Genomic DNA, 17,831 nt, shown 5'->3' with positions numbered 1-17,831 from the left:
CAAGAATAGTGGTCAAAGAAGCTACCAAAAGTGCGTTGTTGAGGTGAAAATGGCCAAGAGTCATTTAACCATATATTAGCATTGCTGTATGTATATTTCTGATCCAGCACATTTTGTCATATTTCCAGAAGTCCTTTAATAAATCTATGAAAAAATCAAAATACATGACTGTTTCTTGACTGATTTCAATGATTCCATCATAGAACATTCAGAGTTACAGAAGTCATTAGAAGACTGCCATAATATACACGGCCATAGATTTTTCTTTGTGTCTTGTAGTTTTTATGTGGAATGATTACTGTAAAGGTGCTTGAATGGTGATAATGTTTTTGTGCCAGTGCAATGAGGCATTGCAGTAACGTGGGATTATTTTAGATGCTTGAAACACTGTGCAGTCAACAGTCAGTGGGTAAACTGAAATTATGATGTGCACGCACATGCACACACACACACACACACACATATACACACACGCACACTGCCACACTCCCGCGCCTGCCCATATCACAGTGTCACCTTGAGCTTGTTACGCAGGCTAACTTCAATTAAACAAATTAGGAGTAAATCTAGAGCAGCGGTCGCAAGCTGTAGGGGAGAGACTGGAGGGGGGAGGCTTGTTCAGCAGAACACAGAGCGAGTGAGATAAAAATCAATGATGTACAGCTTGCAGCACATCTGCACTTGGACAGTATTCCATGTTAATGTGACATGAGAAAAAATAATCTAACAGTCCCCTCCCACACTTTCAGTCAGACACAAAATTTATGTCAGGGTCCAGTGGCCACGTCTGAAATCATTACAGCTCATACCTTTCCTCATTACCTGACCACCATATCATGCCTTAGGTAGAAAGGGCCCCACTTAAGGGGTTTGTTATCTGTAGGTATTGATCTGGGTACTCACTGAGTACTCATGCGATAATGTGGCAATCACTAGAGTACTCCTGGGTTGGAACATCAGCATGTTGACAGCAAGTGGGTGTGATCCTGTCACAAGATAGTCTCTAGTACATTTTCTAGCTGAGCAACATTGAAAATGCAAACTTGAGATATCAAAATCTGTACTGACACTGTATTGTTATGGACCAACAGGAGATTTTACATCAAAAGTGTCCTGGTACAGCAAAACCCCTTTAATCCAACACAGGGCTGTAAAAACAAAAAAGGTCACGCAGCCACCACGACTCCATGACGGCGCTCTGCAAACATGCATGCTTTTACAAGAAGCCGCTCCATCTAACACCCCGTGTCAACACTTATCTGCTCTGTTTTCCTCCCCAAAGGAGGTAGGCTTCACTCACACATTCCGAGACCAACAGACAGCACTGTAAGCTGTCAGAGCACATTTACACACTTTGCACTCATTCAAAGTTGTGCTTCAAAACATTTTGGGAATTGTTGCACTACCTCAAACCCATCAAATTGACATTTCCAGAGTGAACTTGAAAAGTGCATCACTTTGAACCACCCCGAACCCAGTTTTGAAAAACAATTTGAAACTTCATGAAGAAATTTCGCAGCAGTTCAGGTCAGAGTGTTCCTGGCAAACGCTTTATGAAAACAAATCAATCAGCTGGATTTTGTTTATTCATCTACCCAATGAAATCCTTTTTGTCGATGGAAAGTTTTGAACTGAGTAAACAGTCAGAAGTGATTTATACTGAACAAATATCCCACTCATGCATGTCTTATTACTACACTAACAGACTGACACTGTCAGTCACAATACAATGAAAATTATGGTAAAGATTCATTGAAATTCATACCTTGGGACTATTTATAAAACTGCACAGTAAAGCGTATCCAAACCAGACACAAACCTCGTGTTATTTATTGGATCCAGTAAGCTGGTAGAATGTGGAGTTTTTCCTCTGAGAGAAAAAATGGTTTGAAAGAGTGAAAACCAATTACTCAGTATTGTTGTAAAGTTCATTTATCACAGTGTGAAAAATACCGTCATCAATATGAGTTCCCTTGTATAAAATTAATGACTAGCAGATAACAAAATGTCGTGGGTCTTTTACTGAGACAAACAGCAGGGCTCAGATGGCTAAAAACTCTCCCCTGTGGCTCACATACAGATACCACCGAAATAAAATCCCCCTACACACACACACACACACACACACACACGGTCTCGCACACACAAAGGGAAAATTATTTTTATACAGCTGTGTGCCGTGGTTGTGGCGTCACCCTCATCGACTCATTGCAACTGAAATGCCCCCTTTCTAACACAATGCTGTAACCAACTGATCAATTTGTTTAATTGCCACACAGTCTCTTTCTCTCTCACACACAGACACATATTATTCATAGCTACAGCTGTTGGATGTGTGTTCTGATCTGCTGAAAAACAAATGATTTTCCACCTGCATTAAAAGCACTAACGTTAGACGGATGCGTCAAAACAGGCACTACTGCAGATAAGAAGTGATATGTGTGAGAAAGCATGTGTGATGGGTACAGTTACATATTAATGAATGTGTGAGGATCGGCATGCCTCTGTCAGGAATCAATATTAGCTTTCTCACCCTAGTTCAGCCTATCCGCTTCCCTACACAGTGTCAATATTATAACCATAATGCGCAAAAGCATATTCAAACAGGCGCAGCAGATGATAAATGGAAACACCCCTTTGATTTACAAACAGAGTGAACATGCAACAGCATACTATTAGGGAATTCCTTCTACCTTCAGCAGACATGCTGTGTGTTACATGCAGACCATCGGTTTTTGATTATTATTTCTCTGAGAATACTGGCTCCTGTAACAGCGGGAGTGTTCATATTTGCCTTTCGCTGTTTATTGAAATACTCATGACTTAATCTAGGGCACAGATAGCAAAGACTTCACAATGTTTTTTTCCTCTGGAGCTGAATAAAACATGTCACCTCTTCAATAATTCTTTAATGTGAACTTCAAGCGGAGTTTGTATCGAGAATGCATGGGGACATCCCCAGACTTCAAACTTGGCAGCAACAACCGAAACACAAGAGAAGGTTTTTTTTTTTCTTTCTTCAACAATGTTTGTATCCTGCATAAATACAGTGACAATTCTTCCAATTTTCAAATGTGGACATTTTCTCAGCATGGCTTGATTACTAATTAAAAAATAGACCTGATTTCTGAATATTTTTCTAGCACACCAAGACTGTAAAAAGGATGGGATCAAAACAGACTTCGAAAAGTAACCTATGTTTTTACACAAAGTTTCAGAGTTTGAAATGATATTCAGGCATAATGCCGTGAGATGATATTCAGTTCACAGACTGCTGTTGTAAATCATCTTTTGTGAGCCTGTTAAAAAAAAAAAGTATGAGAAATTCAAATGGATGAAAGTCTGAAAAAAGATTTTGCAGGTACATAAAATCCACAGATGCACAGAAAAACGTTAAAAAAAAGTCTGAAAAGGAGACAGGAAGCGGACTTTAAAGTTCCAACATTGCGTCTGAAATTTAAAGGGGAACTTCTCTGATTTTACACACCAGAATCTTATTTACAGGTCTTCAAGCGCATATGTGGAAGAAAAAAATAGATATATAAAGCCTTTTGTGGCTTCAGAGGAGCTGTGTGAAATTTGATAAATTGCCTGAAGCAATTATCTTTTAAGGCAGCGTCAGTTGGGGCTCAGGATGAAGTATGAGAATGACAAAATCCAGGGTGGTGAGGAGTTTCAAAGAAGAGAGCTTACCAGACCTCTGTGGCTCACTTCTCATCTTTGATTGAGGCTAGCAGCTCAAAGCTTTATTAGCTGCGACCAGAATAACACACCTCTGACTAAACATTAAGTCGTGCTGAGCGGCAAGTTTTGACAAAAAAAAAAGAATTCATAGACTAAAGAAAAAAAATCTGTTTTTGCTGTATCTATTTTAATCTGCTTTTTCAAACTGTCCGTCGTGAGTCAGATGTTGTTACGGGAGTGCAAAGCCAAATTGGTAGAGCTCGCTTAAAAAATTCACTCAGAATTTCTAATCCAATTTTTGAAAGCCAGTCCAACGAGATAAAGAAAAAAAACTACTGACTAATACATGAATAAAAAAAAAGCACAGTTAGGTTCCATTTACAGAAAATGATGAGTATTTTTGCATGTAAACATAAAAGTAAAAAATGGCCCATGGATCGGAGACAGTATCATTTTTCACAAGTGTTCAGAAACTTAAATTTGTCACGCTTTAATTCTCAACAATACACAACTGTAGGCTGTCTCAGCATCATTTCACAAGCTCAGGCTGTTTAAGATCCCGTTTTGATCCCATATGTAGCATTAAACCCTTATGGTGGTTGGTAGTATCTATAGAAAAACATAATTCAAATACTGGTACAAAAAATAATCCTGAAACCTTTCTCTAGCTTCAGCTTTGGTTTTTACTTCATATGTTTGTCAGACTTTCTGAGAAAAGCATGTTTCTACTCATGAAATTATGCTGTACATACTATGAAATGTAATAAAATACACTATTTGAGGCCCTAAAAATCTGCTTTGATTAATGTAAAATTCCACAAAAGTTCCTGAGCAGCTCATCAGTGTCCCAGATTATTTGTATAATATATTTTCTAACTATTCCATTAGCCCACCACATACTACCAGTTATGTTACCAATGGGTTTTAATTGTTTAAACTCCCATGTCTGTGAGTCTCACCTGTTTTTGGGTTGATAGTGAAGAAATTCTGCGGGTTGCCAGCACTAATGCGATAACTCAGACGAGTAGACGTGGCAGTGAGGTCAGGGTCCTGAGCCTGGATACGGATGACTGACACGTCCTTTGGAGAGTTCTCCATGATTACTGGGTGGTAGATAGGATCAGAGGTGAGGGGAGCATTATCGTTCACATCTTCTACCTGAGAAGGAAAGAGGCAAGACAATAAAAGAAGTGAGACAGACGGAGGGAGAGAGGGAGAAAAGGCAAGAGCTGGATAAGGGACTTGGGATACGCATTGTTGTTCATATCTATTTTAACTCTCAGCTATATCTGAGCTGAATCTGAATTGGCAATAGGTGTGCTGATAAAACAAAACCCTGCAAAATGGGCACGTAACAGGAATATTTTGTCGTCGTGAGGCAACTCTACCTGCAGATTTTAGTATCTTCGGTAATCGATAGAGACTAGGTGTGGGTTGATCTGCTATCAATCACAAAATGGAAATGTATTTACGAGGAAATGTCATAGATGTCACACTGTAAATGAACTGCGAATTAATTTCCCTTCTAACACCATAAATCTCCAATATTTATGGCAAACAGAGCGTTGATTGAGCTTTCGCTGGGAGGCACACAGAGCCAAGACGTTTCAGCCGGTGAATGAGAAGCACCTGCGCCTGATTAATCTCCCCCACTTTTGTCTGTGATGAAGAGGCCAGGAGTGAAGCAATCACACCACCACACGTGAATATCCTGAAGCCAGAAAAGGCTGCTTGTCCCCCCCCCCCAAGAAAAAGGGAGAGCAATGGTGTAGCACTGATGTTTGTATTTCAGTGTTTAGACAGTGGCTTATTTAGTGCCACATAAAATGGAAGAAGCTGAAACGGAGAATTCCCATTGAGTGCATCTGTTGCTTACAGACTGAGCACAATTACCATTTCGGAGAGTAACACAGGTAGTGTTTGGTGCCAGATTGTTACTTGGGATGCAATGATCCATAAGAATGAATGAAAACATCAAATTAGCCTGTAGTTACATGTTGACAAGCTGTAAGCATTTATCAGTGATAGATACAAGCAAGGAAGCTGAACTGCTTCATACAATGTCATCATTCTTTTATAAGTTGCATATCTGAAAGCAAAAAAAGCAAATGCAGTATCAAATATACAGTAAATGCCGAGAAGACTTAAAGCTGAAGCATTTTAAAATAAAATGTGGATGTGGAGGGAATAAATGTGACATTAAGTTGGGAATACTCCATCAAAATCAGATTTTAAGTAACAAACAATATCACTGAGTCAACAGAAGCTCCTTTGCAGAGCATGATGGCTCAGAAGCTGATGCTCACACCATTTGGTGTAAGCAGGTATGCAAAGGTTATTTAATAATTCAACATTGAGTCGCTGGTTTCAGTCTAAATACTGCTACTATGATTTGGGCTCATTCACTTGAGTCAAATTCTCTGCCTGTAATTTACCTGTTGACAAAAAAGACTGTATCTAAATTTGACTTTGATCAAGCATGACGTTGTTGTATTAATTAAACTCCCACTGATGAGTTTCTATTAAAAACAACACCAACCTGAAGCACACATGCTTGAACACTGCAAACCGCAACTGGGGAAATTTCATGCTTATGCCTCTATCTCTATCTGCAAAAATGAAGACATTTTCTTTTTATGAGACCACTTATGCATGCACAGTACAATGTGAACATTGGCAGCTACCTGGATGAATACTTCAATAGAAGCTGACAGGGGTGCAACCCCTCTATCTGTGGCAAAGACACTAAGCCAGTAGGAATCTTTGGTCTCACAGTCCAGGATACCAGCAGTGTAAATCACCCCTGTAGAAGAATAGAAAAAAGATTAATGCAGTTGCTACTTGGGGGTAAGAATACATATCTCTTAGGTGTGTGTGTGTGTATTTGTGTGTGTGTGTGTGTGTGTGTGTGTGTGTGTGTGTGTGTGTGTGTGTGTGTGTGTGTGTGTGTGTGTGTGTGTGTGTGTGTGTGTGTGTGTGTGACGGGGCCGAGGTGTTATCAGTAGAATATATCCTTAAAGGGTCTCATGGGGAAAGGCTTGAATGCTAAGTTTCTAAAGGCAGAGACACAAATTTAGACTAAACTTTGTGTCCTGGCTTCAGTGACATTCACAGGCATTAGTGGTGCCGCTGTAGTCACCTTCAATGTTTCAGCTTCTCTACAGCTAATCACAGCTGACCAAACTGCTCCCACTGCTATTTGCTTAGTGCTAAATGTACCCTGAACTGCCCTACGCCAATAACGACACACACACGCACACCCACACGCACACGCCTACACAGACACCAAAACGCTCACACACACTGACTGGCGTGTGTTTAGTGGCCTTAAGGAAGATGAGTAGCTGACAGCTTTGGTGACCTCTTGAGGGACAAAGAGAACGTTCACAATGGCTGACACATAGGCGCCCGATTTTATTTTTTATTTTTTCTCCAAATCAGTCATGCAGGACTGTCTGTGTAAACACTGGAAAAATGACACAAACACTCATGCATCAGTTCACAGTCCAGGTTTTAGAGTTCATTTGTGCCATGTCTATACATTGCCAAGAGGAGTGAAGTACAGTCGTGCAAGGTCACAAGTGTCGCACAGTTTATTTATACAAGCAAATCTAGAGTTAAAATGAAAACACGCCAGTGTATATATGATATCATTTCTTTACAGAGAAACTAACACAAGTCATCTAGGAATAAATACTCTGAACTGATCATAACAGACAAGCGAGCAGTTGATGCGTTTCAGCTCAATGCACACAAACTTTCATCAGATCTCCAGTTTCCTGTTAAATCAGGGTACTTATAGGAGACAGCTATTCCCAGAATCATATGAATCTGTTATTTCAACTCTGCTGAAGAAAAGCAGAGAGAGATAAGACGAAGTGTTCGTCAAAGTTTCCAGAGTCTGTGCTGAGCATCGGTGCTTAGGTCAGCTTATAATTAACCCCAACCAGATTCTAGACGGAGCTCAGACTGGACAGAGCCAGAGAATATTTACTTTGTTTCTTTTAATGTTAACTAAACATTGCTATCATACTTTTTCATTGTTCAAAAAAATGGTTGCAATCTCACTAGTGTATTTAGTTTTCTGTTACTGAGGATGTAAGAAACCAGAAAATATTCACATTTAAGAAGCTGGAATCAGAGAATTTAGACTTTTTCTTTACAAAAATCATCAATTTATTGTCAGAATAGCTACAGAATTTAATAGTTTACAACTAATTTACTGATCAGTTAAGAGATGTATTTCGTGTTTGTTGGGTGGCTTGTAGTTACAGAATATCGTGCTGCAAACTCTACAACATCAAACATGTTGCTACACTGGAAAAATAACTGTTGTGTTACTAATAGGCAAAGTAGTAACAACAGTGTCTGGATGCACTTTAAGTCAGAGCATTAAGGTAAAACATTTTAACAATAGCTGTGTTTCTCTGGACAGGTGGTGCAAAAACAAAACTAAATCATTCATCCTTTAATTCAACCAAAACTAGCAAATAAAGGCTGATATCTGTAACTACAGGATGCACAACGGGCTAAGACTGTTGAGCCCAGACACCACATCCCTGGGGTAAACATACTCAATGCCACTCTCGATTCGTGATTCTTTGCTCAGCCAACCTATTAACAGCACTTTCTTTTAGCAAGATATGATCCAAACAGAATAAGTTCAGAGAAAATCCTCTGAGCAAAAAATTTGCGATCAAGATTGACGTCAATACTGCTTTCTGAATAGGTAAAAATAAAAGATATATCTCTATAGAAATGACTGTCACGCAGCAGATGTCTAGTGTTGCCTAACTCGACCTTCCATTCAGCCACAAGCCCAGGTACACGCATACAAATCGGCAACTAGAGGTGTGGTGATATCACCAGCCAGCGATTGTGTGAGATTATGACTAAGCAGCTGCCCACGGCACGCACAATGCATAGTAAAAGTGTTTGCTGAAACACATCCTTGCCCTGTCGTCCTTGACCATGTCCTTTTCAAACCACATCTCATCTCTGTCAGAGATGCTCGACAGAGAGACAAGGAAAACAGAGCTGGCTGTTTCAAAAGCTCTTTGAACTTTAAGACCGACAGGCACTATTCAGTGAATTCAATATAAATCTGACTCGACAGCATCCATTCTCACCATAAATAACACACTTCAAAGAGCGAACACAACAAAATTGAAGGGTCACAGCACATTTTATAATCTAGAAATTCACAGTATGGCCGGGTTTACATCCATCCGTCATGTCTACATGTCTGCCACTGTATCGAATAATCAGTCCCAGTTTTGATGACAATGTCGTTTTCTCTTGAGACACAACTGAATAGCTCTGTGTTTGTCATGAAAGAAGACATCAAAAAACATAGCCTATTAACTTGTGTGGGGAAAAAAATGAAAAAACAGAAGAACTGCTTTTTAAAACTGTACGCCTGTAAGTTAAAGAATGCTTTATCCTGACTGTGACAAATCCTGGAGCTTGCGAGCCCACTAATAGAGGGGCAGCGGCTTCTGACAGCTGTCCAATGAGAAATTGCAGGGCTTGCTTTCCCCCTAACCAATGACAAGAATACCAATTTTTTGTTCAAAGTGCAGGAGAGCTAAGGATGTAAGCCAGAGAAGATCCTACTTCTTTTTTGATAAATAGCCCCTGTACTTTCCACCCACATATGACTGAGTCATCTTAAACATCTAAATATCAAATGTGGGGGGAGGGAAGAAAGGGGGCATTCATGAACAGCAGATATGACAGACAGTGGGGGTGTCATGGGCTACACATGATACATCAAAGGGCTAATTTACAAAGGGGGCAGATAGTGCATAAGCTAAGATAGGCTAAACAAAATGGATTCCTCATTCTTTCTCTCTGTCTCTTTCACTTTTTCTTGCTGTCTGTCTCACTCGCTCTTCACATGCTTAGTTTTGGCACTAAGAGCCACAGATTGACAAGCAGCCAGAGTAGAGCTACTCAACGTGGCAGCTAAATGCATGGTGTGAGGACAGAGCGGGGCTACTCTGTCCACGCCTGACAACATGGACTTCCACTCTACAAGATAAAGTAAAACACTGATATGCCAAAACTTGCCATGTTCTTACTGTACTTTCGGATCTGATTCAGAAACGGCATTGGCGTTTCACATGAAAGTTAAAAACTCACCAAAACAGCATTTATATACAGTGTGTATATATATATATATATAATATATAAAGGCTTGGAAGGAAGAAAGCAGTATTTTCTTCTGACACTTTTTATGTCCTCCAGACTCCCCTGCATCCTCTTCCTTCCTCTCTTCGCTTCACTTCCACTCCCCTCTCCCTTCACTTTCTGCTCTAACAAGCAGTCTGATTTCCCCTGGAAAATCTGCACTCAATAAACGTTCTCACTGGCTGTGATGCTCCTTACTGAGGTTTTAATACAGAAGTGAATAATACCACAAAACACTATTACAGAGGACCATAGGGATCTGTCCACATACTGTAACATTGCTTTGTCTGTGAGTACAGTATATACAGCCTGTAAATGAGGGTGTATTTATATTTATTTATATCTGTACTGTATATATGCGTATATGTGTATATATATAGACGAGCAAGTTGAGGGAAAGAACTGTCTGTCAGTCAATCTGCTTCCCTCTCAACTACAGTCAATACTAATTAGCCTAGTTAAAGGTCAATACAGGCCTCCAGTGCAAGTAATTTACAGTATCAACCAACTCAACAAGAGGTGAAGAGAAAGGCCAGAAGAGAAATGTTGTCAGTCGTTCAACATAATGAGAGCAAAAATGAACTCTAGTAGCTAAAATTAACTACTACTGCTACTTATTTTTAGACACTGGTCACTATACTGCTAAATTCAAGAGAAAACTGATTAGTTTACTAGTTGCCAAACTGTGGCGATATGCACATATTGCTGTACTTATGCAATTACTAGGAACAAACTTGGGTTTAAATATCCAATGCAAATTCAAAAATATCAGTAGTAATATGTACATATTTTGAAGTGAATATTACTAGATTACACATTTTAAGTAAAGCTTTTTGCACGTTTAGTCACAAGTTAGGTTCTTTTCTCTGCCTATTTGTTATAATGCTGTATGTCATTATTATCACTTATTCCTGCTGTATAGCATTGCTACTTTGCCAGTACTTCATTAGACAGTGACAAGTAGATTTTCCTAAAAAAAAAAAAATGAAATTTTTTATTTGAGCAACAACATTATTACTTTTAAAAAATATGTGGATATTCACCATCAATGCTGTAAGAAAATCTATCTTATAAGTCAAAATGAAAATGTGGGTTGCACTAAATGCAATATAAAAACAGTGATTACTAGAAACACAGCAGCCAAAGATATTAATATTGTCCAGTATGAAGAAGAAAGACAAAAAAAAAAATCATAAAAACATACTCTCTGGTAGCCAGTTAATAAAACATAAGTAAAATTGACTGCATCAGTAATTTCAATAGTCAGTACAGAGTGGAGGAAATGTCAATAAAATAGTCGCAAAATATTATACAAAGCCCTGAGTAAGTCAAAACTAGTGCAATACATTGCAATGAGGTGGTTTAGTTGGCTAGATTTCAGCAGAGACTTGGAGACTGTCAGCTGGCAGAACAGTGACATACCAGAGACTATTTCCTTTTAAAAAATAAATAGTGGCTTCTGCCTTGAGCCCAAAAAATTCCCACAATTCTCATCCTTGCTTGCTTATGCACAATGCAGGACCTGACAGTGGTAAGACTTACCATTGGTGTTTTATAATAAGTACTATTCATTGTGGAGTACCGTGTAGGGAAGAGAGCATGAGCATTTCAGCACCTTGGAGAGAGACACACACAGTATTTCTCTGGGTGTTCGGTTTGAAAGTTTCAGCATCACAGACAGAGACAGGCTGCAACGAGCCTTGATGGGAAAGCAAGAGCTCTCACTCACACCCATTTCAGTTCCCCTGGAAATTTCATTGACAGCGAGGCTATAAATGGGAGGGTCTCCTATGCTATCATAAACTAATATCTCTGTGCCCGCAGGACTCCCATGTTCCTGATGGAAACACAGCAAATGGCAAGATTTTAACTATGTGCTTATGTTAATATATTACAGGTTTTTTTAATTTCGTGAAACTTTTGTTTGGGGTGATCTACATGTTTTGTGCATTTGTTAGTAATATCATTTGAGTATTTTCAGATTACTTGAATGAAATGTGTCAGAAAACCTTCAGTTTGTATCTCATTTAATTAGTCTCTAACTTGCTAATAATATTCATGGTTAGCCTTTCATCCTCTACATGACCCAGTAGGGGATAATATGAACTGTCCTATTTTCATATTGAGTATTTGATTCATTTTATCTCTGCGTAAGTGAGTCACAGCTTCTTTTTTGGATCAACATGTTTTCAGCTGTAGTTTCCCACTACAGGGCAATTGCAGACTGCTTACTTATTTTGGGTCAGTCCTGCTTAAATAAGTCACAGTGATTCCTCCATACTCAGAAAGGACGGGGCTGCTGTGAGGGGGAGCCTTGATCAATGTTATCTACACCGCACTGGATCAGTTGTACTGAGCGGCCTGAGGCCCAGCCAGTGAAGCTGCCATGCTGCCCTCATTACAGTAATGATCTCCCAGTACACAGCTCCCGCGTGAGGCCCCATCAACACAGTGACTGTGACTATACCTCACACTCTCTTCACCTCTCTCCCTCTAATACACATATTCACATTCGCTCAGCCACACTGTCAACTGGTGATGCTTTCCACGTAGCACTTGCAATGCAAAGCCACACTGAGACAGTGGCACAAACAAAACAAAACCCAGAGCTGGCCAACATGTGCATATATGTGAAAGTCATCATCAATGGCGCACAAAATCGCAAAATTTCCTACAATATGCAGTAATTGGCCACTCAGCGTGTCATTTATATTCGAAGTGTGGAGCTGCACATTATTGAATTTTCACTTTACATAAAGAGGCTTCAAAATTGATCTTGTGTCACACCTGTGTCTTCGTCAATGGTGAAAGCGCCCAGTCCGCTGCCTCCTCGGACAGAGTACCTCAACATGCCATCTCGTCCCTTGTCATCATCCTTAGCGCTGACTGTCAGGACACTTGTTCCTACACGAGAGTTCTCCTTCACTGAGCCTCTCACAGCAAAGTCAGGGAAGTAGGGTGCATACAAATTCTCATTGACATCCACCACCTGAAGAAATGCAATGGACTCACTTTAATTTAGACAGAAACATGGTGTGACGGTGCATGTAGCATCTGTAGTCTGTGATTATCATCAGCAGCCATGTATGTCCACATGATTAAAATGCTTTCATGGCTATGCAAGTGCATCTGGTCTTTATATTTCATTGTTGGCTGATATAAATACTGTCACTGATGTAATCCTATCTGTAGAATTACAGTAAGGGGATAAATATTAGTAATTGTAAGCATGAAATGAACCAAAAAAGCTATCATTAGTAATTAATAATTGAAGATATTGATCATTAGAAATAATTTAGATGAAAGTTTGTGTATTTGTGTGTTGCGTACCTCTACTTCCACAAATGTCTGACTATACAGCCTGGGTACTCCTCTGTCCTCAGCAAGTAATGTCAGGTTGAAAAATGGCTGTTTCTCAAAGTCCAGCTCCCTCCTAATTCTCAATGCTCCACTCACTGCATCAATCTGTACAAAGCATCACATCAGAAACAATCATCACAAACTGTCAGGAAAAAGAGGATGAACACATTCAAGAGTATAGACAGTACAAACAGTGACATCACCTACTTCAAAAGTGCCGTTGAAGTCATTAACCAAAGAGTATCTGACTTGTCCACCAAGTCCGATGTCTGGGTCCTGAGCCTGCACCCACGTAATCACAGCTCCTGGTGGGATGTCCTCTAGCACTCGAGCGCTATAGCTGCCTGGGATGAAAGCTGGAGAACAATCATTGACATCCTCCAATATTATCCTCAGAGTGGTCACTGATGATCTCCGAGTGCCTCTTTCAGCCTTGTCTCTCACTTCAATCTTCAACATGAACAGCGGGGATGTTTCTCTGTCCAGGTGGCTCGCAACAAACACACTTCCAGTTTCACTGTCTATACCAAACTGAGGGACGCTGGTTATCATTACGTAGGACAGCTGTCCATTCTGACCCATGTCTCTGTCAAATGCAGTGATAGTAATAACTTCCATACCAATGGCTGAGTTTTCTGAAACAAGGGCAGAGAAGCCGTCCTGATAAAACTGGGGGTCGTTGTCATTTGCATCCTCGATGATCACAGTCAGTAGTCTCCAAATGGACATCTGAGGAATGCCCTGATCATAGATGGTGATATTTAGGAAGTAACGATCCATTCGCTCACGGTCAAGTGGCTGCAGGACAGTTATCAGCCCACTCTCCATGTTGATATTGAAGCAGCTGTCTTTGTTACCATCAGAAATAGAAAACAGAACACGACCATTGAAGCCCGTGTCACCGTCTCGAGCTCGCACCTGAAAAACACTGGCACCAACATCCAGGTCTTCTCTCACTAGAATACTTGTAGGCAAGGCCTCAAATTGTGGAGCCTGTTTGTTCATAGAGAGAAGGTCTGAGTAACGCTCATCCAGTCTTGGTCTAGCCATAGCAGACGCTTTGGAGACCATTTTTTCTGCCAATAACTGCGCTACCCTGGTGTCCTTGCAGGTAAAGCCCCTGTTTGGTATTCTACCCCTCACCACCGAAACATTCACAAATGTAGGATCTGAGTACATCTCTCCATCTGTTGCAACTATTTTCAGGGTAAATATCCCATTTTTTAAATTATCCGCTGCTAATGACTGCTTCAGTGACAAAGCCCCAGATTCTGGATTTAAGTTAAAATAGTCTAACTCATTTCCAGATAGTATTTTATACTGCACCATTCCTAGCTCATCCATGTCTATAGCTGACAAGGTAACAATAGTCTGGTTGACAGGGAAATCACGGCTTATCATCCCTCTGCAAGAAACCTTCTCAAAAAGAGGCCGGTTGTCATTGATATTTATCACACGGATAGTGATATTAACCTCAGTCTCCCTTCTGTAGGGTGAACCCCAATCAGATGCCCGCACTGCAAAAGTATAGATATCATCTGATGACTCAAAATCCACATCGTTTGTGATCCTCACTTCTCCTGTGTCCTGGTCTATAGCAAATGGAAGAGACTGCTCACCGCTGATTGTGTGAGTTACATACCCATTCTCTCCTTTATCCTCATCCACAGCAGAAACTACGAGAACAACAGTACCTACAGGCAAGCTCTCATTGATTGCAATATTATAGGATGGCCTGTTGAACACTGGAGAGTTGTCATTAGCATCCACTATGGTAATTTGGACCTGTGCTTGCTGCTGACTGATAATATCTATTACCTCCATCACCATGAAATTCTGTGATATCCTTGTCAGCTGCCTTGTGGTCATAATAACTCCAGTCAAAGGGTTTATATCAAAGTACATTGGATCTGAGAGGCTGCTGAAGCTGTAATTGACACTCAGTGGAGCTGGGGAGATTTTCACCACCTCTACAATTGTGCCTGGGGGAGCGATTTCACTCAGCTTGACTACATAAACATCTTTCTCAAAACTGGCCAACACAGGGTCTGGCTTTGTAACTAACAGCTGAACAACTTGAGTGTTAGAAAACTTAGGAGGTATACCCCTGTCTTTAGCCTGGAAAGTTAAATTGCAACCATAGGGAAATGTATCCCAGTTGGGCAAATCTGTTGTTTTAACCCTGTACTCATTCCCAATAGGTGACCGATCAACCATGAACTGTTCATAGGGGTCGCCCTCAATGATGGACACCCACTCTATATCCCCAGATATCCCCTCATCTTTGTCCTCCACAGTCAATATGACAAAAACTGGGTCCATGTCATCCCACGATGGAGTAACAGCGACTGCATTGACAACAGGAGCAAATTCATTAACCCGCTCCACAGTCAGGATGAGTCTGGCGGTGCTGCTGATACCATTGTTTCCATAGAGTTTCATCCCTCTGTCGACCACCTGCACCTCCAGCTCAAATCGGTCCTGTTTGTCCATCCTGGGTTGGCCCGTCAGAGTGATGACCCCACTGGTCGGATGAACAGCGAAGAGTTCCGTTCTGTTCTTGAAGAAGTAGTAAAACTCGCCATTGGAGCCCACATCAGCATCTGTGGCTGTCACTCGTCCTATACTGGCACCAAGTGGGGCATTTTCAGACACAACGAATGAATAGGAGGTCGGGGAAAAGAGAGGTCGGAGGTCATTTGTGTCCAAGACCTTGATATAAACAGTGGTTAAGGCCTCTAGACCTCCTTGGGCAGACGCCTTAACCGTCAGAGTGTAATTGTCCTGTACTTCCCGGTTCAGTATGGCACCACTGCCCCCATTGGTGCATATGCGGAGGAAACAAAAGTCACCCATTACATACTCCTCCGCCTGGAAGATGACTTCACTGTCTCCAGACACGATGGAATATTTGATGTCTAAAGACCGAGGTGGCCCGAGAACGATGCCCATTTTGACCTCACTTCCGATATAGGTTCTTGCGGCAGAGTTCTCGAAGATGGAGGCATTATAGGCAGGCTGGGTGAAGAGCAGCTGCGCCTGTCCTGTCCAAACTTCTGGCAAGAATTGGACATCGGTTGAGGGGAAGAAGAGGAAGAAGAGGATGAAAATAAAACGGAAAAGACGAGAGAAGCAGGGTAGAGGAAGCATTTTTCCCCACCGATTAGGCTTCATCACTATTCCATCACCCAGTCACCCTATTTTTGAAGAGAATAACAAAGAAAGAGAGACCTGGTTTTAGTTGGTGATTTGTTATACATGTACTGTGCATTCTGAAAATTTGATAGAAAACTGAGACAAAAGTTACAAAGACACTGGAGGGGTACTGATTATCACTACTGGGATGTGATAGCATATTCTATGATGCACTAACATTTTGTATTCAAACACCAGAATACTGCACCCAAAAGGCTCTGAAGGAAGACATGACATGTCTTTAAATGATCCACATCAAACCACAGCACACTTGCACAGCGAGTCTCAGTGAAACATATCATGTCATCCAAATAAATTAACAAGGATCAGCAACAATCACTGTTAGTATAACAGCTGACTAAAAGGCACAAAACAATACTTTAACAAGAGACTATCAGGGCTGTGATATCTACAGAAGAGAAAATATAAGTAGAGTAAGCACGGTCTGAGGGACAAAATTGTGCAGAATATACACTTCTTTTTAGAAATTAGTTGCACAGATACTTTTTAATGCAGCTTTTTGCAAAAAATAAAATATATATATCATTAGGTTAATTTAATGATTGCAAGAGAGGAGTATGAAATTAAAAAAAGCTAGATTTTCCTCTTCTTCTCATTACAAATGCTTTTAAATATTAGACAAGCTACTGCGTGCATCCCATGCATTACACACCAGCCTTTTCTAGATTATGATTCAACCCAATGAGCAACTAAAATAACTTCTGATAATGAATTTCAACCCACTTACACTGTATCGATTATATGCACCAACAACAAAAAAAAGGCTGTCCAAATTCAACGACTCACATCAACAGACACTGTCCCGGGAGATTTGGGGACTTACCGTCTCATGTGCACATCCAGTGAAGCTCGACTCCGTGCAAAATCCACAGAAATGATCAATCTGTAGTTTTGTAGCCACAGTCCGTCGCTCACATTGCACAGATTTGCACAGACTTCACTCACACACAGCAAAGTGTCCTACCTCTAGACGAAACAGATGTAATCAGTGACAGTAAATCCTCTTCCATGCTCTCTCCAGCAATGAGCCAAAAACGCGCAAAACAGTCGATGGCGATAGAGAATTCATTGGAACATATCCCGACAGGCAGTTGTCTACTAGACTGCAGCCATCCTCGTAAAACTAAATAGCTATTGCCCCAGTTTCATGCACCTGACTAGTGTAACCCCTGCGTGCAGAGTGCCTGCCCCGGCTTAATCTGCTAAAATTAACACTAAAACTGACGTTACAGCAGTTAGCTGTTCGTTTGCAGGAGGGTTCAGAGAAATGTGGCACAAAGAACATCGCTTAATGCAAGTTTAGAAGCGGCCAGCATCAGTTGTCGCTTGTGCGGGACCACAGTGCGCTCGCAGGATGGAGGAGGCGAGCAGGCTCCGAT

The 17,831-nt window shown here is 40.8% G+C and overlaps 1 protein-coding gene across 1 annotated transcript in view; it reads right to left on the bottom strand.

Annotated features, from left to right (window-relative positions):
• The window catches only part of LOC111565969 (protocadherin Fat 3), a 69,204-nt gene extending 51,425 nt beyond the window's left edge, over positions 1-17,779 (bottom strand). The window contains exons 1-6 of the mRNA XM_035946427.2: positions 17,276-17,779; positions 13,444-16,433; positions 13,207-13,341; positions 12,664-12,865; positions 6,369-6,487; positions 4,644-4,842 (exon numbers count right to left, since the gene is read on the bottom strand). Of these exons, the coding sequence (XP_035802320.2) occupies positions 4,644-4,842; positions 6,369-6,487; positions 12,664-12,865; positions 13,207-13,341; positions 13,444-16,410 (3,622 nt within the window). The 5' untranslated portion in view covers positions 16,411-16,433; positions 17,276-17,779. The remainder of the gene's footprint in view (positions 1-4,643; positions 4,843-6,368; positions 6,488-12,663; positions 12,866-13,206; positions 13,342-13,443; positions 16,434-17,275) is intronic.
• Positions 17,780-17,831: the final 52 nt, after the last annotated feature.

The sequence above is a fragment of the Amphiprion ocellaris genome, chromosome 14 (assembly GCF_022539595.1).
Source record: "Amphiprion ocellaris isolate individual 3 ecotype Okinawa chromosome 14, ASM2253959v1, whole genome shotgun sequence".
Classification (NCBI taxonomy): Eukaryota; Metazoa; Chordata; class Actinopteri; family Pomacentridae; genus Amphiprion; species Amphiprion ocellaris.
This window is presented reverse-complemented; position numbering and strand designations above follow the sequence as displayed.